The 24573-nt window shown below is 37.7% G+C and overlaps 1 protein-coding gene across 1 annotated transcript in view; it reads left to right on the forward strand.

The window, feature by feature from the left end:
* Positions 1-461: 461 nt before the first annotated feature.
* The window catches only part of TENT2 (terminal nucleotidyltransferase 2), a 36538-nt gene continuing 12426 nt past the window's right edge, over positions 462-24573 (forward strand). Inside the window, exons 1-10 of the mRNA XM_009910786.2 lie at positions 462-644; positions 1245-1370; positions 3816-4035; positions 5006-5120; positions 5743-5834; positions 6611-6677; positions 10939-11008; positions 13805-13881; positions 16791-16919; positions 19879-19922. Coding sequence (XP_009909088.2) covers positions 493-644; positions 1245-1370; positions 3816-4035; positions 5006-5120; positions 5743-5834; positions 6611-6677; positions 10939-11008; positions 13805-13881; positions 16791-16919; positions 19879-19922 — 1092 coding nt within the window. The 5' untranslated portion in view covers positions 462-492. The remainder of the gene's footprint in view (positions 645-1244; positions 1371-3815; positions 4036-5005; positions 5121-5742; positions 5835-6610; positions 6678-10938; positions 11009-13804; positions 13882-16790; positions 16920-19878; positions 19923-24573) is intronic.

Raw genomic sequence — 24573 nt, forward strand, 5'->3', positions numbered from 1 at the left:
CCTAAAAAAAAAATTTATTTTGATTTCATGATTAGCTGCATTTTCATATTCTTGTGGTGTAGCATAGTGTTTATTCCCCTATATTGTGAACCTCATTGTGGAACCTTGGAAATAAGGAGTGTATTTCACTGTAATATGCCACTTTCCCTTGAGATGAAGACTCTTGTGTCTTATGTTAAGTAATTTTTCTGATACTAAGCTTAAAGAGGAAGGTAAGCAAATGAAAATTAATTTTAAAGCATAAATAGCTTAATAATTGTGAGACTTGGGTACTTAGTATTTTTATTTAGTGTCTTATCCTGAAAATAGGTGAAATAAGGCCAGAATCAAATTTCTTTCAACCAGTTTCTGGAAGTGCATCCTAGGTTATTTAAATTTTCAAACCAAGAGTTTAAAAGGTAACTGGAATTTCTGATTGCCTAATTTTGACTTTTATTTTTTTTTCTTTAATACAGGTAAAAGGATACATGCTTACTTCAAACAGAAAGGAGAATGTTCCCAAAGTCCTCCAATTTGGGTTGTTCACCCTTCTCACCAAACCAGCAGCAACAGAATAATTTCTTCAATAATATGCCTCTGAATACGCCATCTGTTCTCTCTCACCAGCAAATTATTACTACTCAGCTTAATTTTCAGAATGCAGTGTAAGTACAGTGATATTTGATAGTGGGGATTAGCTTGAAAAAGGGAATAAGTGGTCTTCTGAGAGGAGTATTTCTGTTTATGGAGGACGTTGTCCAGTGTTATTAACATTAAACTGCATTAGCTTTAAGAAAAAAGACTGGAAGGTGTCATGTATAAAGCAGCTGTATAATTTCTGTTGGTGACCTGCAAATTTTAACTCTCCTGCATTGTACCATGTATTATGCCTGAGATGTCACTGCACTGGTTAGACTTAGTAATCTGGAGTTCAGCTTTAAAGATTTTCAATTCTATTTGTTTGCTGGGGAAAGTAGGGAGTAGATGAGTAGGGGAAGAGACATTTATTCTTGGGTCCAGATTGGAAGATGTCAAAGTGTCCATTAGACTTTTAATTTTAACAGTACTTGAAGTTAATTTGTTTTGTAACCTCTTAGATATTGAAGAATGACTGTCTTCTGTTTTTTAAAATAAAAATATTGAAATCTATCTTCATTTTGAACAGAAAAAAAATTACAGTATATGTTGTGTTAAATATTCAGTTAAAAATTGCTAATTCATAAAAAGCATCTTAGTTTTCATGGAATAACAGTCAGGGACTGTAGTCTTTCCAGGTCTCTTTTGAGTAGGAACATTGCAACTGTGCCACCTGTTACACCACAGCCAATGACTTATGGAAATGGCAGCCCAATATATATATCTGAAGCTCCCACCTCATTCCGAGGAAGAAAGTAAGTTCTTCATCTGTGTGTGATTAATTCTAGTTGTAATGTACTTGTGCTGAAGCTTGACTAATACAAAGTTCTCGTGCAACTCAAATCTTGTTCAAAGTTGCAATACCAAATTTTTGTGATGAAACAGGCCATGTCATAGCTTTTTAAACTGTTCTTGTACCTGCTTTTGAGAATTTTGGAGCTCATCAGCATTTCAGTATTTGTAGTTTTTCTCTTTAAAGAGCTGTAGCCTTACACAGCTTTTGTGTGTGTGTGTATTTAATACTGTAAGAGATTGTAGTCTGTGTGTGCGTGACTGTTAGAGGGTTTGTGTCAGTAAGTTGAGTATTGTCTTCCTGTCAATTTGTCAGGTTAAGAGAAAGACTGCACCCTCAATGTCTCAGGGTGTTTGTGATGTTTTTCTGATGGCACACTGGATTTTTCTATTTATTTTCTTAATTATGTGATGCTTTAGAATAGAATAGAATTAACCAGTTTGGAAGAGACCTTTGAGTCCAACCTATCACCCAACACCATCTAATCAACTAAACCATGGCACCAAGCACCCCATCAAGTCTCTTCCTAAACACCCCCAGGGATGGTGACTCCACCTCCCTGGGCAGCCTATTCCAATGGCCAATCACTCTTTCTATGACGAACTTCTTCCTAACATCCAGCCTAAGCCTCCCCTGGCACAGCTTGAGACTGTGTCCTCTTGTTCTGGTGCTCCTTGCCTGGATGAAGAGACCAACCCCCACCTGGCTACAATCTCCCTTCAGGTAGTTGTAGACAGCAAAGTGCTAAATTCAAGCACAAGTAAGTTCTGTATTTTTAAAGAGGAATTTTACAGAAACAGTTTTCCTACTTTTTGGGAAACTAAACTTGAATTTATGTAAATTCCTTTATTACTTTAGTTGTAGCAGAAAGGAATTTCAGATTAATATGATTTAATTTTCTTTTAGTATTCTAGAAAAAATCCTTTTCAGTTCAGAAATAATCAGTATGTGTTTGTAATAATTCTGTAAATGAGCTCATAGAGTGGAATCTCTTCAAAACAATTTCTTGTATGCTATTTATTTTCCAGATTAAACAGAGGACAAAATAAGCCACATTAATACATGAAGTTATTGTAGCTGAGTATAGAGTTATCACATGAACTAAAGAAGTTCCTGGTTGCATGCTACATGCATGTTTTCCTCCTGATCAGTCTGGTTAATGGAAAGCTATGCTGTGTTAGGGGATTTACAGTCAACATGTTATCTTTTGATCTTGAATCTCTTACAAGGTATTTTTGTGGAACATGAGCTCTTCTCAGACAGAACAGTATGAAACAGTTGTTTTTAAGACTGTGGATATGTAATGTTATGAGAACTTTTTTCAGCCTTGAAAATTGAAATGATGACTTGAGATCAATTCAGTTATTTATTTTTTATTAATAATGCTGTATATCCATCTCCCCAAACTATTTTGATGCCAGCTTTTCTGACTACAAGAAGTGACTGCAGTTTTATTAATGGCTAATTCATTAATACATATGAACATTTGAGTGCATGCTTTTTAACAAAAAACAAAAGTCAGTATCCCCATACTGCTTAAATTTATTCAACACTTGATGCATAAACAAAACATGAAATGTCCTCTCAGTGTCAAAAATAAGTGGATCACAGTTTTCAATCAGTGGGCAGCTTTCAGTACAACTTTTTCTTAAGGAAGAGTTCAGTTGCCAAGAGGCTGTCTGTAAGATCACTGGATCTCCTCACATGTTTTAATTCTTGTCACAAATGCCTTAATGGGGAGATACAGACTAGTGTTTGAAAAGAAGACATGATGTCATGTGTAGCCTAGTGCAATCATTTATTTTGATTTGTCAAATAAATGACACAGTTCACTGTCTGTATAATCTAAGACACAGGCAAAGACTATGTTTTAAATGTCTGTTGTGATACTTCTTTTTCTCTCCTCCTCACTACTGAATTTATTTTATTCATTGCTGGGTGTTCAGAACTCACAAAACTTCATGCTGCCCATTATGTTGACTTAAAAGATAAGTACCTATGCATAGTCTGTATGCATCTTTCAAAAGACCCCCCCCCCCAAAACCAAAAGAACAAACATAAAAAGTTAGTATGTTACCAACAAACCAGTCTGACAGCTTTCTGAGCTCTCCTGCTTAACCAAATTTGCTACTTAGGTTCCAATTGGTTAATACAGACACTCTTGTAAAGTGGTCCCATCAGTTCACTTCAAGGGTAGCTGCACTTTTCCAGGTTTATCTCACCTGGTGTCTAGGGTGGGCATGCATTTTGTTTTGTAGAATATTTGCTTTTAGTGAAGTAGTCACATAATTAAGCGTTTGTACCTTGTAACAACTGTTTTTTAATCATAGGTTGAATCTTGCAAACTAGAGGAATTGCTCTCTGTATCTCTGTTTTAAACAAACACTTTTCTTTCTGTTTTTTTTAGGAGACTACGTGAAGAAAGTATCCCACAGAATGTTAAACGGCAGTGTTTGCATTCTCCTTATTCTGAAACAGCTGTAGTTAACCAAACAGTGCCTTTACAAGAAAAGCATAGATACTCCTTCCCAGAACCAGTTAAATCTCCGTCGTTCCGTGTTCCTCCAGTGCAAGATACTTGGTTCCCAGACCCTAGAGGAACCACCCTCCCTGTTGCCAAAGATAAGGTAATAGCTTTCTATGCTCGCTTTTTGTATTTGCTGCTTTAGTACGCATGGCCCAAAGGTACTGTGGGAAACCAGAAAAATTTCTTCAAAGTTCTTGACAATTTCTATCAGCTCTATCACTGAGCTGTCATTAGAAGTAATATAAATACAGCTTGCACTATGATCCTGTATAGCCTCCTTGTGTATATTAAGGTTTGGAGCATTTTTGGGGGTGTAGGAATCTCGTTTTCTTGTGTTGATTTCTGTAGTAATGTCAGGAAACCTACTTGTCAGCTCCAGGAGGTAGAAATTAGTTACAGTCTGTTTGTCACATGATTATGGGCAGGAAGTACTATGATGGAAAAAGCCCTCAACACTCAAGTGCTGAGTGAAGCCTGTCTTGAATAAATATAGTGGTGGACCTGAAAAGATGTCATCTGTCTTTAATTTAAAAAAAAAAAAAAGGGTGCTTTATGGCTTATTAGTCTTAATACTGTACCATTGATGCCTGTTGAGCACAGTGCATAACAGTGTTATCAAAGAGAAACAGTTACTACCTCCTTCCAACAAAGATCTGACTACTTGTTTAGTAGTTTGTGTAGGATAAAAAAAGAAAACTAACTTAAATTTAAGTTTTAGTACTAATTTTTCTCCCTACTACTGGTAGGCAAACTTCATGTTTAAGTTAGCAGAAGGTATTTCTTGACATTTGCTACTTATTCCCTGAAATTCTGTAGATACTAATCAGGCAAAAATTATTTTCTGTGGCTAGACATTTTAATACAGATTGAACAAATTTAAACACTTTGCATGAATTTAGGGGAGTTCAGTATGAATTCAGTGTGGTAAATCTCTAGATAATGCAGTAAGTCATGTCAAATGATGCTGGACTTGGCTTTTTTATGCAGTCTTCTGTGTTTCATCGCATCTCTCACAAGAAAGAGCGTTCACTTCTCGGTATCTTTATTTTTTTGTAAATGTTTGTGTCTAGTTAAGTCAGCAGGTTTTGGAGTGGTTTCAAGCATGTCAGCAACAGACCTGTGACTTGAACAGCAAAGAGTTATGCAGAGCTGAACTCCAGAAAGAAATTAAGAACATTTTTCCACGTATGTTTCCAATTTGATTACTTATTATCAGTTTGAATGTTCTTCAGCCTTGTGCTAGTTTTAGGCTATGCCTTTAAATTTTTTTTTCTCACAGATCTTGAACAGAAAGTGGTACAATGTAAAAAAATCCCTATTGGGTATAAGAAAGGAAAATAATAACTCTAAACAATTCCATTGGAGAGATAACTGACTTAAACTAGTTGTACAAAACAGTCTATCTCTCTTTTCAATTCTTTGGCTCTGGCTAATGCTTCTCCTGGCTTTACTGGCCTTGACTGCATCGCTTTTGTTGTGACTGGTATTAACTTCTCTGCTCTTTTCTCTTGTCCCTATGCGTTCAGGGGGGTAAGGAGGGGGCAGGAAGGGAGAATCTATTAGCTCCCCTGGGTTTTGGCCAGGGGAGTTCTTGTGCTGTGTATCAATTGTTAATACCTGTCAGTATTTGTAAATACTGTATATTTTGTACGTATTCATTGCATTCCATTGTAGATTATAGTTTTGCTTGTAAATACGGCTTCATTTGCTTCAAACTGAGGTGGTCTGGCAAATTTAATGTTGGGGGGAGAATTTTTCAACCCGCCACATTCCTTTTAATACGTGATACATGAATCTTCCCTAACAGGGAGCAGACTCTTTTTGGTTGGGTCCACGCTGAATGGTTTTGGCACTCACAGCAGTGATGGTGACTTATGCCTGGTGCTTAAAGAAGAACCAGTGAGTAATTTAAAACATATATAGTTAGTCTATTTTTTAAAACGTGTTCTTTTATAAGGCCACATTCGAAAGTGACAAATAAATGATCAAATACTTTTGATTTAATAAGATATGTTTATGCTTGTAATAGCTATGATCTGTGTGCCAAATCATGTTGCAAATGTGAATGTAACCCTATAAACACTTAACAAAAAATTTTAAAAATAAGCATTATTTTCACTTCGTAAGTGAAAAAAGCACAACAGAATGGAAGTAAATTGCCTAGAATCATGAAGAAAATTGTTTAGAGAACTCTTAACTCATTTTAGGTGCAGGAGCAACTTTGAATCCATACCATTTTTCTTTCATTATTTTGATTCATAGCCACTGATTCTGGTGAGCAAGTATAAGAAGCAATTTGATATGCAAAATCACTATTTTTGGTGATCAGAAGTGTTCATGTGTAGAATTGATGTTGAATCTTTTCTCTCAACCTAAAAGAATTACAAGTAGAGCATAATTTTGAAAGAAGGGAAGCATCACTGAAAAAGAAGGAAAAGACATTTTGTGCAAGGGGCTAGGTTTTCATTAAGTTCTATGATCTGTGAGTGGTTGATAGTTAACCTTGTATATTGAATATGAAATATTCTCCCTGGCTTTTCCTGCATAAAATGTGTATGTGGGCTGTGGAATGTGTTGTGACATGTCTTACTCCAAGAATTAGTGAAGTATGCTTATGTGGAACATATAATGAGAGATACCAACTTTTTTTCTTTTGTTTTAATATCATATTTCAGGTTAATCAGAAGACTGAAGCGAGGTATATACTCAGCTTAATCCAAAAGTACTTCGCTACTAAACTTTGTAAGTTCCTAGCCACTTTTTCAGGTAGAATAGAATAGAAGAGAATTAACCAGGTTGGAAAAGACCTTCGAGATCATCACATCCAACCTATCACTTAACACCGTCTAATCAACTAAACCATGACACCAAGCGCCCCATCCAGTCTCTTCTTAAACACCCCCAGGAATGGTGACTCCACCACCTCCCTGGGCAGCCCATTCCAATGGCAAATCACTCTTTCTATGGAGAACTTCTGCCTAAACCTCCCCTGGTGCAGCTTGCCTTTACCTCATCTTTTGTTACAATATTCCCCTCCATGTCCACTAAATAGTGGAGGTTGTCCTTGCTCCTTCTTTTGTCATTAAAAGCACTTTTTAAGAGGTTGAGCTCTGTCACAGAACTTCAGACAAAATCAAGTTTGTTTGCCAGGGAGTACAAGTATCAGAAACACTCAATGATCATGCAGGGGCAGTCCTTGAAGATTTTTGTTTATGCCATTGCTCATTTTTGAAGTTTTCTCTAATTCTGTGTCATTTTACAAGTGCCTTTTGTAGCTTCATTTAATCAAAATGTTCTTTGGAAGGTGAGGCAGGACAAAACCTTCCTGATACTACTGCTGCTGTCAGACTCATGTTGCTCAGATGTTTTAGATAATATCTTCATAATCTTGACATTACAATGAGCATAAATTTCTATTTCTAATGGGCCTACCCGTCAGTCCTTGTATCCGTGTATGGTTGTTCTGTGGATAGAACTGATAGAAGTTGTTTAAAAATGTTCACTTGAAAGGGCTTTGCTGTGTGGGTCTTTCCATTTAGATTGAGTTCATTTACAAACTGGAACTCAACTGTGTTAAGATTCAGTACTTCTGAAACAATAGGTGTTCTCCTAACTGATATCTTCCTCTTGATATTCCTCTGATATTCCTGTACATTCCAAAATAAAGGCTATAAGAAGAATGTACTCATCTGCTTATTTCACCATAAATCCATGATTAATTTCTAAATTAGGAAGCATCCGAAGAGTGGTGGTCAGGCATTGAAATGGGTTGCCCAGGGAGGTGGTGGAGTCTCTGTCCCTGGAGGTGCTCAAGAAACTTGTAGACATGACACTTTGGGGTGTGTTTTGTTGGTCATGGTGGTGTTAGGTTGATGATTGGACTAGATCTTAGAGGTCTTTTTCAACCGAAACAACTATGATTCTATCATTGTTGTTTCTTTGAGGTAAATAATCTTCAAAACTCTAAGTGCCTTATCTCATATCCTTTATATCGGTGTTGTAGTTTTTAGTGTTTCATTCTAGGAGGTTTGGAAAATGGATTCAAAATTTATCAAAGTTCCCGCTTGATTCAGTTTCAGGCTTGCAGAAATTTCTTGTGGGCAAGAAATTTGAGTCTGTCAAATTAAAAGTATTTTCTGTGTTGTCATTCTGCATCTAGAATACTTACTGAAATGAAGATGTGCTGTGTTTCTGAGCAGAGTAAAGTAGGAATAAGCTGCTGATGTTTATTCACTGGTTTTGTGGGACATGTTAGTCTTGATGGTGTCTGTTGTGTCTCCTAGAGGAGAGAGATGAAGAATAGCAGTCATATATCTTCTGTTTCAAAGACTGTCAGAGTACATGTAATTTTTCAGCTTATTTGCTTAGATACCTGGGCATACCTCTTTTTTACAGTATTGTCTAATATTCCCAGAACTGTATGTTAAAACTGGTATCTTTTAGAAATGTGAAATATGAAACATGGATTTTGGGACAATAACTGGTGCAACATATTGAAGAGAGTATAATCCAGACCACTGACAGTAAATGTACAAGATGGTTGCTCTCTTCAGATTTATGTAGCCAGAATTGATTTGAAAAACAGCTTTATGCAACATCTAGAACAGGCAAGAGAGCTAGAATTCAAATGAGTGCCCCCGAAGGACTCTACAGGTGGGTGGGTGAATATCAAACATCAATGAATAATTTATCCTTTGCTGGTTTGTACTCTCTTAAGTTTTTCATGTCTCTGGATTCAGACTTCTATGTCATCCAGTTTCTCTTTCTATAGCATAACCTTGTCAGTGAAAGCAGGCTACACGTGCAGGATGCCCAATATCTTCTTGGTATCCACCTTTTTGGGAATAAATACTTTGTAAAATTGCTTGATCTTTTATTCTGTAGAAGAAAATGGAGACTTAAGCTGTTTAATTTGAAATTTTGCGTGAATAAATTACAAAAAAGTGCTTAGTCTTTTTTTTTGAAGTGGATATATACTTCACTACAGCTGAAGTGGCATTTGTGAGTTCTTTGCAGACATGCCCAAAACTGTGTGGAATTCATTGTGTATGTTCGTGTAGACATCAAGGTCAGATAGTCAACCTGCAAGCATTTCAGAATTCCACCTGCTGTGTTTGTGTCTTTTTTCCCTCATATGTATGACAATGTACAATAGAGATTCTGTTAATACTCCAATCAATGTGACACTAGAAGGAGAGTACCAGCAGCAAGCTGCAGTGTTCCAACATCATCTTTGCTTTGTTTCACTCTGTAGAATATTACCAAACCTGAAGCTGCCATCCAGTTTCAGTGGAGATTGCAGTTTAATCAAGGTTGCCATCCAAACTGATTGAAATATATCCTTTTCAATTTTTTTTTCCTTCTCAAAAGTGATCCAGATTTATTTAAGGTTGTTCTTAGTCTGCTTTACTTCTAACTTTGTCATACTTATTTGTGGTACTCTGAAGTTTATTTATAGAAGCATATTAGATACAAGCAAATACAGGTGGTTTAGATTTTTCAACAGAAGAAATTACTAAAATCATGGCTTTTGACCAAATTCATATCATGTGACCTATGGGCTTTGCCTTTCTTTGTCTTTTACATTACTTTCTTAGATATATTTCTCATTTTGGTTTATGGGCAACTACCAAACACAGCCTGAGATAGTACCAAGAACAGGGGAATCACAGATAATGTGACCGATGCATCAGTTGCAGAAACTGAGTACAGATGTGGTTTTGGTTGCTGTGTGTGAGTCTGGCAGAGCTTAGAATCTTTGAGTTTGGACAGTCTGTCATTGAGCCTCCTTGTGTACACTGTTTAGACAATGAGCTGAGAGCCAGCACTGGTTAGGCCACACCTTGAGTACTGTGTCCAGTTCTGGGCCCCTCAATATAAGAAACACATTGAGACTCTTGAACGTGTCCAGAGAAGGGCAACAAGGCGGGGGAGAAGCCTCGAGCACAAGCCCTATGAGGAGAGGCTGAGGGAGCTGGGGTTGATTAGCCTGGAGAAGAGGAGGCTCAGAGGAGACCTTATTGCTGTCTACAACTAACTGAAGGGAGGTTGCAGCCAGGTGGGGGTTGGTCTCTTCTCCCAGGCAACCAGCACCAGAACAAGAGGACACAGTCTCAAGCTGTGCCAGGGGAAATATAGGCTTGAGGTGAGGAGAAAGTTCTTCGCAGAAAGAGTTGTTGGCCATTGGAATGGAATGCCCAGGGAGGTGGTGGAGTCATCGTCCCTGAGGGTGTTCAAAAAGGGATTGGACGTGGCACTTGGTGCCATGGTTTAGTAATCATGAGGTGTTGGGTGACAGGTTGGACCTGGCCTCTGAGGTCTCTTTCAACCTTATTGATTTTATGACTCTTAAGTCCTATCACCCGTAAAGCAAAAGGCAAATACCTTATCCCTTCTTTGAAGGAGAAGTAGTATCCTGTCTTCAGGACAATGCAATAGGAAATCTATTTCTTGCTATGTACTTTATCAGTCAAGTAAACAGTCTTTAAAGCATAATCAGCGCATAATGAAGGTAATTATGTTAATTTATTTTTTTATTGGTAAAATAGGTAATTTTAACTGTAAGCAAACCAGACATGATGAAAAATGATGCAGGTGATAATGTGCCTGTGTAGTAGAAGGCTTAAGTGCCTGGCCATCCCGGATGAATTATATTCTTGCTCCGTTCTTTTTGAACCTTAATTACAACTATTCAGAATTTCTATTACAAGTACTGCTCACTGAGGGCATTGTGCATCCTTTATGTTCAAATTTCTTGAATATACTTCCCACAGGAAAATCTAAGTGTTCAGAGTGGGTTTTTTATCCACCTGCTTTCTTAGTTTGTGTTTGTGCTTCAGTTGCTGAAGGTTACTTGAGTTTAGCACAATCATTCTGAGAATATTTTTGTCAAATTTTACCAGCTACTGTTTGCTAACCATCAACATGACTCAGCTTCAGAGTGTTTTTTCTTTAATACCAGCATTTAACATGAAACTTAATTGCCTGTTTTTCTCCCATTTAGCAAGCTACATTGAGCAACCTCAGCTGATTCGAGCGAAAGTGCCAATAGTGAAGTTCAGGGATAAAGTCAGGCAAGTATTCTGTTTAACATCATCTTTTTAGACTTTGGCACAGGAAGTTGTTTTATGTGGTGTCCATATGAGTAGTTCTGCTGAAGTCATGGTCTGGCTTTGTACTGTATTATAGTTGTACTGCAGATTTGTACAGATAGCATATACTGGCAGTCTTCATCACTGTCCTGAAACACGTCTTCTTGTTGAGGTGTTCATTTGTTTTGTGATCTGAATTAGTCCATCACGTACTCCTGTGGGTTATTTGTACATATTGGACTCCATGTGACAAGTGGAGAAACAGTGGTGGGAAGAAAACAGTTGTGAAAGATAATTTTACTTGCTGTGCAGACATAACTATTGACCTGCTTACAGACTAATTCACAGTGTTCACTCTATACAAACAATGTTAGACCAAGCTTTAGTTTCTTGTCCTGACATTGTTTTCATGATTAATAAAAAGTGTTCATTTTAGAAGAGTATATTTTATCAATATTATATGTTCTATTCACAGTGTTGAGTACTAATTTAATGCCTTCTTTTTTTTTTTTTGTTAGAAGGGGGAATAATTGGAAAGATGTATTTTATGTTACCATATTCATTGTATATTCATTATCAAGACACAAAAATAAGTAATTGAAGGATGCACTGAAACAGAGGGCAATGCATTGCTTATCTGTGTGGTGAAATTACCTGACAGAGGGGAAAATTATGCAAAGCACTAAAATTGGTTGAGAATCTGAGTAATGTTTAAATCTTGTGTATCACCTTTGTGTAATTACAAAGAATAGTCAAACTATCTTAACAGGGATATGAACAGCTCCCTTGTATCTGACTATCTTATCCTGCCTAGATGTTTCTAAAATTTTTGATGCTGTGTTTTAATAACAAAGAAGTTCACTTCTTTGGCCTTCATTTATAAAACCATAACACAAAATGCTTTTATTGCAGTTTATCAGGACAGGAACCCTGTGTGGTCAAACTGAATCTGCATGTTTAAAATCTGAACTAATAAATATTATCCATTTAAGCCTTATATACATCTGGCATACTTCCTTAGGGTTTTTACTTTATACTCTTCATTTACAACTAATCCCATATTTACTTCTGTATGCTTACTTAACTTTTAAAAATCTGCATAATTTTATATAACAACATTCTGTTGTTTTTCTCATGCTGTCTGAAAGTATTAAACTTGCCAAGCTAACACTTGGGGTTGCATGGCTTAGCTGCATATGATACTGCTAGTCATAGATACAGTACATGTTAAGTTCCTGGTATAAATACTGAATAAGTCCTGGAGTATATTTTTTCTATTTGAAAATCAGAAAATAAGCTTTACAAGGAAACCTTCAGTATGAAGTGATTGTGTCAGAAGGTTGAAGTCTTTTTGTAAGTGTTTATAGTCTATGCTATAGTCACTTGTAGAAAGAAAAAAAGAAAGTAACAGTTATGATAATCATATTCATTTTTTGTAGTAAATCAAACTATAATCTTCTTAGGCTAGAAGCTGCCCATTGCAGTTTTTTCAGAGGAAAAAAGTACTGTTTAGCATCTGTTTCTTTGTGCTTTTCTGGAAAATGGGAGTGATGCGAAATGGCATGATTTTAGGTTGAGGTTGTACCAGGGTTTTTTTGTTTGTTTGTGTTTTAAATCTTTTTCCCTGTTCTAGTTATCCTTCTCTTATGTAATCTGTCACATCCACCCATGTTTTCTGTTCTAAGTATCTGTTAGTTTAAGATCTCTTTTTGGCCTCTGTCTTTGGAGACTCATACATCATACACATGTAGGCACACTCATTCACTTGTTTTTTTCACAGAGGTCTTGAAAAATTAATTAGATATTCTGTACCCAGGGCATTAACTTTATAGCAAGCTTCCAGTAAAAGTGGGTTTTCTCGATGCTTTCAATATTTAAAAAGTCAGGTTTAAAATGAATTCTTTTGATACAAAGATTATTTAAATATAATTCATGGTGTAAAAAAATCAAATTCATGTTTTCTTATCCATTGTAATAAATTCCAGATCTGTGTTCCCCTTAAAATAATTTAAGAAAATCCAAAGGAATGTTCAGGCAGACAAATGCCATGTTAATGAGACTTAGGCATATAAAATGGAAACAGCTGTACACTGCAGATAGTAATTTCTTCATCAATAATGGGCTCTTTCTGATTGTGAGTTAGTGCTGCTTATTAGCTACAAATTTAATATAGTTCTTCAGTACTCAAGCATTGGGGTGGAGTGTGATACAAATAAAGCAGACACTGTGTGTTTGCCTTGTTCTTATTTGCTGTTAATAGCATGGAATAGTTGCTAAAACTGTTTTATCACAGAACATGCAGTTACTAAAACTGATAAACAATTTCCATTTCAGAGCACTACAGATTATCTCTGACCATCATTGCAGAAAAGATTTGTACCTTTTGATCTCTTCCAATGCTTCTCATTTCATTGGTGTGATTTCCTAAACTAATAGCCCAGAAAATCCTTCTTGGGATCAAAAGTTGTTCATAGTAAATCATGTGGTGCAAGCCTGATTGGGAGAAAGATTTGTTAACTCAATATCACGTATTTTTTATTTTCGTCCTAAGGTGTTGGATCTGTATGTATTATCTTTTTTAAACACAATTGCCTTTTTATAACAATGGAATTCAAGTACTATAAACAAAACCAGGGTAGAAATCATATCATCAAAACTCTGAAGAAAGTTTCTGGAGTATTACCATAAATTTTGCTACCTCTGTCATTAAGTAAGTACAAAGTATTCTGAAATCTTAATACCATGGCTTGACTCTTTTTCTTTCCTTCCTCCCAATAGCTCTATGGAGTTTGACTTGAATGTAAACAATGTTGTAGGAATAAGAAATACATTCCTTCTGAGAACCTATTCATGCAGTAAGTTTTTAATTTGTTGGTTTATTTCTATAAACTTTGCTTTTTGATTTTTTTGGTTTTGTATAGATAGACTATTCAAATTTGGTTGTGTGTATTATGGTACTATATATATAATTACCTAATGAGCTGCATTAGATATCTTTAAGATAAGCTTGTGTGCTTACTATAATATATGGAGCAAACTGGTACATCAGCTTTGGTATGTTTATAATTGCATATTATAATAATCAAAAGATTACAAAGGTTCTTCATATCCACAAATCTACTACAAGGCCTGCTTCATGATTGTGCAGATAACAAGATCATTATACTAATGACAACCTTAGTGGTGTAATCTCCAGTTTATTTTATTTCCATGCTGTTACACCGAGTCCCTTGGAAAATGCAACATAGTGCTTCAGTTTTTGTAGTAAACCCAAACCACAACTGGCTTGTTCTCCTTAGGAGATTGCATTTTGGGGAGAGATTGTGAAAAAGACTTTTGAAAGGCAGGCAATAAAAGCAGCACTTAGTGCTTAAATAATGTTTTTGCACTTGTCACCACTATGTCATTTGGCAGATACATGCAAAAGGAGTGAACCTCAGGCTAATTCTTCTAGGCCATTTGTGGTTCTTGCTTTACCACCTTACTCTGTTTTTCCATACAGGAATTCCTTTCTATTTAGCGTAGGAAGTTACCTTAACTAGTTAATTCGTACTAGTATTTCAAAGTAGTTTCAGCGATCCATATTTACATTACTAGGACTGTCTACAACTTGTCCTGAATCAGCTGGTTAACTGTGATTTATGCAGACATCAAGGAAGGCATATGCATGGAGAAAGATGTCCTCCCAAGTGTAAAGAAGCTAGGGAAATAATCTTTGTTGTTCATGGCTACATCCAAAGGTTCACTTCAAGTCTAACGTTGATGTAGATGATGCTGGCATCTGCTACAGCTTTCCCTTATTTCTCCCAGCAAATCACCATAGGACTCCAGATGAAAAAAATGTAGTGGAAATGGTCCTAGAATCCGCACTTTATCTTCTCTGCCTTGATGCCCCCTCTTATAAGACCAGCAAAATTAATTTCGTGTCTCCTGATGAAGGATAAATATTATTTTCTTGAGGTCAAGGAATCAGTTAGTAGCTAAGGAAGACCTGAGGTTGGAAAGATTGTCTCCTCATTGTTCTAGACTTTCCTCAATAAGCAAACTGTATCAAGCATAGTTTGTTTCATTTTTGAACAAGAAAGCTCAGGTGAGGTAAGGCAAACTAAATGTAAACTTGTACCAGTCTCATTGCATAGTGTTAAAGTCATAATAACCAGGGTGGATAGTGTTAAAAGCATTAGCCTGCTGACTTGCATTTGTGAGGCTTCACCCTGCATGGGAGAAGAAGGGTCAAATTACCTCTGGAGGAAAATGTATGGGTCTCTTTGTTATCAGGCAAACAAGACTAGTTATCTTAGTGATTGTAATAAAGAAGGTCCTCATCAATATTTCTGTGGATGCTCTTCTGTCTTTTTTGAAATTAGCCCTTCTATGTTGGTGCATAGGTGCTGTGGAAAACAACAAAAATATGGCAAAGGGAAGCAGAATGTCCACAGAAAGTATAGGCAGATTAAACAGAGTTTATGTAACTTTGGTACTTACTAGTTACAGGCAATAGCAGACAAAAACAATCACAGAATAAAGTTATCTAAAGAGATCTTTTCTGCTGTGACACAAGGAATCACGTTTGGAATTAGAGCTTATTTGCATTTTTTCTCTCATGGAATAATCCTTTTTCATTTAATACATGTTCATGTGGTGTTTATAATGTAATTCTTCTGCATCTCACAATCTACTAATTAGTCATTTATTTTTTTAGTTCAATGACTGGTGAATAATGTCAGGAATGGGGTGACTAGTCGTAAGGAATTTTGTTGTTTTTAAGAAGTCTTCCATGTCTAGGACATACATTCTGATAAGAAGAGTACCAGCTAGAGAGGCATGTGTGCTGAAATGCTCTGAACAGGTTGTGACAAAATCACATGCTTGATAGGTTTTTCAGAATAAGAGACAGCATCCCAGATAGTGCTGTTGTAGGTTGCCCATTGCCCTGGATTAATAGATTTCTGCCCTCATGGGCAGAATACAAAACTGCACACTGAGTTAGAAAAGATACTCCAGGACATACTTGTTACAGTAAAGCTGTAGTGGGAGACTTAGCTGACCTGATGATCAGCTTCTACATGCCTACAAATAATAAGTATACTGCAAATTCCCTAGGATAGACACCTACCTACAACAGATTTTGGCCTTAATTTGGCAGCTATATATATGCTCCAGAGATTCAGAGGGTGACATCTTGAACATTATTGTATTTGTCTTTCCTCATAAAAAATGTATGTAACGAGTTTCTGTATCTTAACCTCTCATCTACATTAAAAGTACACAATACAACATTAAAAGGACACCACAAATTTTAATGTAATGTTTGTATACAGGGATTACTGCTTTCATGGATCCTGAGAAAAACTTAAGAATGAGCTCTGGGTCTTCCAACCAAGAAAATTCTTTTCCCTGCCCTCAAAGTTTATATAAAAAATTGTGTATAATTTAAAAAAAAAATTAAAAAATCTAATCTGTGCTGGCAGCAAGCTAAATCAGGGGAAATTAGTAAAATGGAGAGAACTTAACAGTAGAATGTGACACTGCTACATTGACTGGTGCATCTGATCAGTACCTGGCATACCATTTGTAGTGTCTGTCTTGGTCTTACCACTCAAAAGATTGTTTTCCAGTGCAATTTTTGTTTCAGTTGTAGAATAACAAAGTAAAGTCTTTAAAGTGGTTGCAATAGTATCGTGTAGGTAAGTAGGAACAAATGTTGATTGCTTGCTGTCTAATTATATGTGCTTTTTTTGAGATATGTTTATTTCACTTGCAGTTGAAAAACGGGTTCGTCCATTAGTAATTGTTGTTAAGAAGTGGGCAAGTTTTCATGAAATAAATGATGCCAGTCGTGGTACTTTAAGCAGCTATAGTCTTGTACTGATGGTTTTACACTATTTGCAGAGTGAGTACTTATTTATTTATTTATTAATGTGCAGAAACTGTTTCTTTTCCTATTTGTGTGGCTTTCCTCTTAAATACATTTATACACCAGCAGGAATGATCTTCCACACAGAAAAATCAGAAAATAAAGTGGGTTTTAATCTGTTGTCTTAGTACAGCATTTTTCTTTGGCAAGTGGATCCCTTCTCTGAAGGCAGAGTTACCAGCTTTAAAAAAGTGAAAAGTTTCATTTAAAAAAAAAATTGGAAAAAAAATTGCCTGCAGGACACTGTAACTATAAAATAAACTCAAGCACTAGTTAATAAAAATCTGCCTTTTAACAAGGGGGAAAACCAAAATATAAAAATTAAGTGGGTTTTGGTTTAAGTTTATTGTTTGGGGTTTTCTCTTTTATTTACGTATTTTCATTTGGGAACTTCCAAAAAGTTCGAAGGGGCAACATACAGTGTGAGATGATTTTTCTGTTGTCTAAGCAAAGGACTCAGTGTGGGGGATGCACTGCTATTGTTTAATTTTTTCACTGAATAGTGTCTTCTGTAAGGCAACATGTTGAGGACGATTAGAAGTTGGGATATTTAACTTCCAGTGATATTTCTTGTAACTTCAGTGTTCTGAAACATTGAAGATCTGTATGGAACTGGAGAGCTTTACCTGAGAAACTGTGGATCCTGTTGAGAATTCAGGAAACCCAGGCAGTCCAGAAATGTTTTTGAGTAATAAATTGAGCTTATCCTCCTGTTTCTTGAAATGGCAATGAACTTAAAAATGGCAAAGTGATTGTTATATACAAGATTGAAAATATTGGGAACTATTGGATGTGAAGATTGCTATGCACAGACAAAGTGCAGGCAAGAAAGGAGCAAAATATCTTTACATGGTCCAGCAATTAGTGACCATCTGTGTCTTAGTAAGCATTTAGTGTTAACTTTTAATGGAAACAGGCCTTTCCACTTGGAAATGTAAACTCCAATTCTCTCTTCACTGTATCACAGTTACGATAGAGATTATTGGGTGTTGTGTGCAGTCATGGATAGTCAATTACTGAGCTGTGCATGAAAGTGACACACAAAAGAGGAGAGAGTAGGAGTCAAAGGAAGTACGTAGGCTTGCCAGAATGTTAACAGCCTTGCAAGCATGAGGGCATTTGTCACAGTCATCTGTGGCAGCTACCACAGCTGTCAATGGAAGGGGAAAAAAAAGTTCAAATAATCCTCTTCAGGCAAAACTATCAGTCAGCTTCCTGGGAAGGATCACAAGTCTGCTAACCAAAGGGAAGCCTTTAAATTCTGTGCCATCAGCCTTTTCTGCCAAAAAAGACTGGAGTGTGGCTCCAGACATGTATCTAGATACAGCTGTTTAGATTTTGATGTTTTATGCATGCAGATTTTGAACATGGTTTTGGTTTTGGTTTTTTTCCCTGCTATGTGCATGTGATGCTACAGAAAGTAGTTGGTGATGTACTCATAGCTATTGCAGCTTTTGGTGATGTTATTTGAGATGGAAAAACTAAAAGCTTTCTTTTGCAATGAATAATGCCCACATGTTTGCTACACAAATTTATTTTCTTTACTACTTAATCCACTTCCATATTCTTATACTGATGTGGATCTCTTTGAACCTAAGGTTAGTGTGGCTTGAGTTTATTTTGTAGATACATCAGTATCTTCTACATGAACTTTCCTCCAGGTAACAGGTCCAACTATCTTGTAGAATAAGAAAAGGCAAACTTATATGGCAAATTATAATGGTAAGTGATAACTTCTCATAATTCTAGCATACAGAGCCAGATAAAATATATTTATTGTTTGTATTGCTCAGATATTGTTGCCTTTTATTCTGGTGTGTTGGAAACCTGGAAATTATGCAAGATGTTGCAGAAATAAGATGCTCTTGCATGTTTCTAAACACCCACAAATAAAATCAAAGTATAATTGAAGCAACTGTGATCATATTCTTAGCGGCCCTGTTAGCTAATATAGTATACTCTGTGAAGGTACTCCAAGCACATCCTGAGAATTCTGCTGTTCTGATTTTTCATCTTTATGGAAAAAAATAATTCTATACTGGTTTTGCTCCTGTAAAACTTTGTCTGAAGGGTACAGTAAGTCCCAAGTCAAAGTCCTGTGTGCCAAACTTAAACCCAGCATGTTAAAAAAAAAAAAAGGCATGCTGAAGATATGATATTAGTGCTTTAGTATGAGGAGGACTCTAATAATTCTCTAGCTTCTCTAACTCTTGAGTGGGATTTGAATACTTCAGATTTTTTTTTTTTCTATTTGTAGGACTATGTAACCTGGGAGAAATTTTTTCCCTGTTACATGTAATGTGCAGCTGATGCTTTCCCCATCCATAACTTTCATTTTGTGTTTGTTACTGTTGTTCTTGTCTGTATCATTTTTATAACCTGTTTATCATTTAGAAAAGTGACTAGCAGGATTAGACTGTATTTTGTTGGGATTTTGCTAGTAATGCCTACTAAGTGTATTTGTCATTTTATCCTTTAAGTTACTTTTGAAGACTCAGTATATAATACTTTTCAGATGAAGACTGTGTCTTCTGCAGTATCTGGAGACTTCCTATAGAATCATACTGTAGTAGATATAGGAAAAAATGAATCGAGTTCTGATTTTTCCTGTAGGCAATCAGATGAATTTCTTTTAGCCATGAATTAAAATCCATTTAAAAAGTTTAAAAGCTATTTTGGAATTTGTCTTCTGCAAACACTAGTGTCTTAGTAACAGCTCCCTTAGCTGAATTAATTCCTTATACTACTAGATACAAAATCTAGTAGGGCAAAGATTTGCTGAGTAACTTTTATTTTACAAAATGCATGAAACTGTAGTTCTTTATAGATATTTTTAAGGTGGAATTTTAGTCCAGCCCTTTGATGTAGTTGATATAATACTGTTTCCTGTGAATAACATGAATCACAACAACTTCAAAACTTTTTTTTTTTATAGCCCTACCTGAACCCATCCTTCCATCCCTCCAAAAAAATTACCCAGTAAGTGTTTCTTGTGAATTTACTACATGAAATATGTGTATGAAGCTGGTTATCTAAAATATATTAATTCTTTAATGGATTAAGTTAAGGAGAGTCTGTAAACCTAGTCATTGATACACTAAACACAAATGTGAAAAGAGTTAACATATTTTTGGTGGAAAACATTACATATGAGAAGATTTCATGTGCAGTTGGAACCTAATTCTCTTTATGCTGGCCTGAAAGTGTCCCTGAGCCATCTGTAACTTTCTGATTCTTACTTCTTAATATGTGAAGCCATATTTTTTCCATGCCACCTGTGCGTGTTCAGAATTCCATACTTTCCTATGGCAGCTGAATTGCCTGGTATTTCTGGGTGCAGACAGTGAATGACAAATGTTTACTAAGGAGACTTTTGAGACCTCACAAAACAAAACTGAGATTACATCCAAGAAGAGAACACCTTTGATTGCTCACATCATTACAGCTTGCTTTGCTTGTATGTTTTCCAGAGGTGGACATTAGGTCTGAAAAGCATGTTTCCAACTGGAACAATTCCATGATTCTATGATTGCTGCAACTGAAAGTCAGGAGGGTTCTCCAATGACCCAAAGTAGCCTATATCAGCAGTTTAAATATGGATGGAGATAGGTCTCATTTAGTACTCAAGATTGTGAACTTCATGGACTCTAAAATGAGCACATTTTGGTTACTGCTGCCTCAGCTTCACGAGCCATCCTGTTTTGCAAAAGATGGGGCAGAAGATGAATGATGCTTTTTGTAGCTCCTTTATGCATGGAATTTGAATCACTGAGTTGCAATTTTTATCCTTTTAAAAGTATAAACATGAGTTAAATGTTCATTTGTAAGACTGATGGAGAGTATTTTGTGCCTGAGCATGCATACCCATCAAAAATGGCAAGATATTGATGTAACGACTGTAAACTCTTTTGAAGGAAGACTTGTACAGTCAGAGTTAAGCTCATTATACATCAAGGTACTAAAACACAAGATTTTTAATTATTTTTTTTTCTGTACTCTTGAGCTGATTTCCAGTGTGGAAGGTGGAACAGGTGGAACATGTAGCTTGAGCATGAAGCATGTTGCTGAATGCTAGTGTTTCCTTAAAGCCATCCAAACAAGGTAAAAATTAGAGATGTAGTGGAAAAGGAGAAAAGACTTTGAGATCCCTTTTTGTGGGATCTTTCGAAGTAATGGGTAACTCAATCAGATCCTGAATTTCTTTTCCATTTCTTGAGATGGCATGAGGTAGAGACATGGCAAGCTAATTAGGGACTAGTTTTAAAAGAAGCTGAATTTTTTTGCCTTCTAGAGCAAGTTAGTAAGAGAAAGCATACCCATCAAAAATGGCAAGATATTGATGTAATGACTGTAAACTCTTTTGAAGGAAGACTCTTGTACAGTCAGAGTTAAGCTCATTATACATCAAGATACTAAAACATAAGATTTTTAATTATTTTTTTTTCTGTACTCTTGAGCTGATTTCCAGTGTGGAAGGTGGAACAGTAACGTGTAAGCAACATGTAGCTTGAGCATGAAGCCTACTTGAAGCTAGTCTGTCTAGAGGAAGGAAAGAACTGTCCTTGTTTTACAATAGGTGAAAGGAAGTGGGTTGAGGCTAATGAATTTTCATGAGTTGTCTGTGTCAAAGCAGAAAGTTTTCTGAACACTTAGTGATTGCTTTAAGAGAGACCCTGGAAAAAAGGGGCATTCTTAGTTATTGTTATATTGAATAGTGGTATATTTCAACTTAATTTTTTGCATATTCAAATGATGTGCAAACACTAATAAAATAATTGTGATCAGTATATAAAATGTACTTATCAACAAGATTGGTAAGAAAACCAGCAAACTCTCTAAACCTGTAATAGTGCCAAAGAAAATAACATATTTGTTATTCTGAAAAATAACATCCCAAAGTCTTTAAGTTCTTAGGTGCTCAGATTGCCAGCCTTGCTGTGTTGGCTGATTTTTCTTGCAGTTGAGAAGTTCTTAGGAATTTGAACAGCTGTTCCCCTTTTGCTTTTTTATATGCTGCATATCTCAGTTCAGGTGAAGCCAGCTCGTTGCAGACTACCGTAGTCCACCTCTGCTCCTATCATAGAACTGTCAGGGTTGGAAAGAACCTCAAGGATCATCTAATTGCAACGGCCCTGCCATGGGCAGGGACACCTCACATAGATCAGGTTGCCCAGAGCCGTATCCAGCCTGGCCTTAAAAACCTCCAGGGATAATGCTTCTTCCACCTTCCTGGGCAACCCGTTCCAGTGTCTCACCACCCTAACATCCCTTCCTCTAGCTTGGTTCCATTCCCCCTAGTCTATCACTACCCAACATCCTAAAAGTCCCTCACCAGCTTTCTTATAGGCCCCCTTAAGATACTGGAAGTCATAATAAGGTCACCTCAGAGCCTTCTCTTCTCCAAACTAAAGAACCCCAACTCTCTCAGCCTGTCTAGGAGAGGTGTTCCAGCCTTCTGATCATCCATATCACAGAATGTATCTGATTTGAAGGGACCTCAAAGATCATCCAGTCCAATGCTCAACACAGCACTGAAGGGTCAACACTAAACCATATCCCAAAGTGCTAGGTCCACACACCACATAGAATACATAGAATACATAGAATACATAGAATACACCAGGTTGGAAGAGACCTTCAAGATCATCATGTCCAACCCATCAACCAATCCAACACCACCTAAACAACTAACCCATGGCACCAAGCACCCCATCAAGTCTTCTCCTGAAAACCTCCAGTGATGGCAACTCCACCACCTCCCCAGGCAGCCCATTCCAATGGGCAATCACTCTCTCTGTATAGAACTTTTTCCTAACATCCAACCTGAACCTCCCCTGACGCAGCCTGAGACTGTGTCCTCTTGTCCTGGTACTGGCTGCCTGGGAGAAGAGACCAACATCCGTCTGTCTACAACCTCCCTTCAGGTAGTTGTAGAGAGTAATAAGGTCACCCCTGAGTCTTCTCTTCTCCAGGCTAAGCAACCCCAGCTCCCTCAGCCTCTCCTCAGAGGGCTTGTGTTCCAAACCCCTCACCAACTTTGTTGCTCTTCTCTGGACTCATTCCAGCAACTCAACATCCTTCCTAAACTGAGGGGCCCAGAACTGGACACAGGACTCGAGGTGTGGCCTAACCAGAGCAGTGTACAGGGGCAGAATGACCTCCCTGCTCCTGCTGGCCACACTGTTCTTGATGCAGGCCAGGATGCCATTGGCCCTCTTAGCTGCCTGGGCACACTGCAGGCTCATGTTCAGTCTACCATCGACCAGCACCCCCAGGTCCCTCTCTGCCTGGCTGCTCTCCAGCCACTCTGACCCCAGCCTGTAGCTCTGCATGGGGTTGTTGTGGCCAATGTGCAGAACCCAGCACTTGGATGTGTTAAATCTCATGCCGTTGGACTCTGCCCATCTGTCCAGCCTGTCGAGGTCCCTCTGCAGAGCCTCTCTACCCTCCTGCAGATCAGCTCCTGCCCTCAGCTTGGTGTTGTCAGCAAATTTACTGATGATGGACTCAATGCCCTCGTCCAGATCATCAATAAAGATGTTAAAGAACATGGGGCCCAGTACTGATCCTTGGGGCACACCACTGGTGACTGGCTGCCAGCTGGATGTGGCACCATTCACCACCACTCTCTGGGCTCGGCCCTCCAGCCAGTTCCTAACCCATCACAGTGTGCTCCCATCCAAGCCATGGGCTGACAGCTTGGCCAGGAGTTTGCTATGGGAAATGGTGTGAAAGGTCCTCCATGCACTCTAAGAACCTCCTAGACTGTCTCCTCTCTGCTGTGTTAAGATTCCAGCAGATGTCAGGCGGGTTGAAGTCACCCATGAGGACAAGGTCAGGAGATCCCGAGACAGCCTTAAGCTGATGAACACCTCCAGGTATGGTGACTCCACCACTGCTTCCAGTATTTAATAACTCTCTCTGTAAAGAAATATTTCAGAATATCCAGCATAAACCTCTCCTGGCACAGCTTGAAACATCTCTACTTCTGTCACTTGGCAGTGAGGAAAAGAGGCTGGCCCCCTCCTCTCTGTAGCCTCCTTTCCTGGCCTGTATCAGGAACAGTGTGGCCATCAGGAGCAAGGAAGTCATTGTGCTCCTGGCCTCAGCACTGTTTAGGCCACACCTTGAGTACTGTGTCCAGTTCTGGGCCCCTCAATATAAGAAGGACTTTTGAGACTCTTGAACATGTCCAGAGAAGGGCAATGAGGCTGGGGAGAGGCCTCAAGCACAAGCCTTATGAGGAGAGGCTGAGGGAGCTGGGGTTGTTTAGCTGGGAGAAGAGGAGGCTGAGAGGACACCTTATTGCCGTCTACAACTACCTGAAGGGAGGTTGCAGCCAGGTGGGGGTTGGTCTTTTCTCCCAGGCGGCCAGCACCAGAACAAGAGTACACAGTCTCAAGCTGTGCCAGGGAAGGTTTAGGCTGGATGTTAGGAAGAAGATCTTCATAGAAAGAGTGATTGGCCATTGGAATGGGATGCCCAGGGAGGTGGTGGAGTCATGGTCCCTGGAGGTGTTAAAAAAGGGATTGGATGTGGCACTTGGTGGCATGGTTTAGTAGTCATGAGGTGTTGGGTGAAAGGTTGGACTTGATCTCTGAGGTCTTTTCCAACCATATTGATTCTATGA

This window comes from Dryobates pubescens, chromosome Z (assembly GCF_014839835.1).
Source record: "Dryobates pubescens isolate bDryPub1 chromosome Z, bDryPub1.pri, whole genome shotgun sequence".
Taxonomy (NCBI): domain Eukaryota; kingdom Metazoa; phylum Chordata; class Aves; order Piciformes; family Picidae; genus Dryobates; species Dryobates pubescens.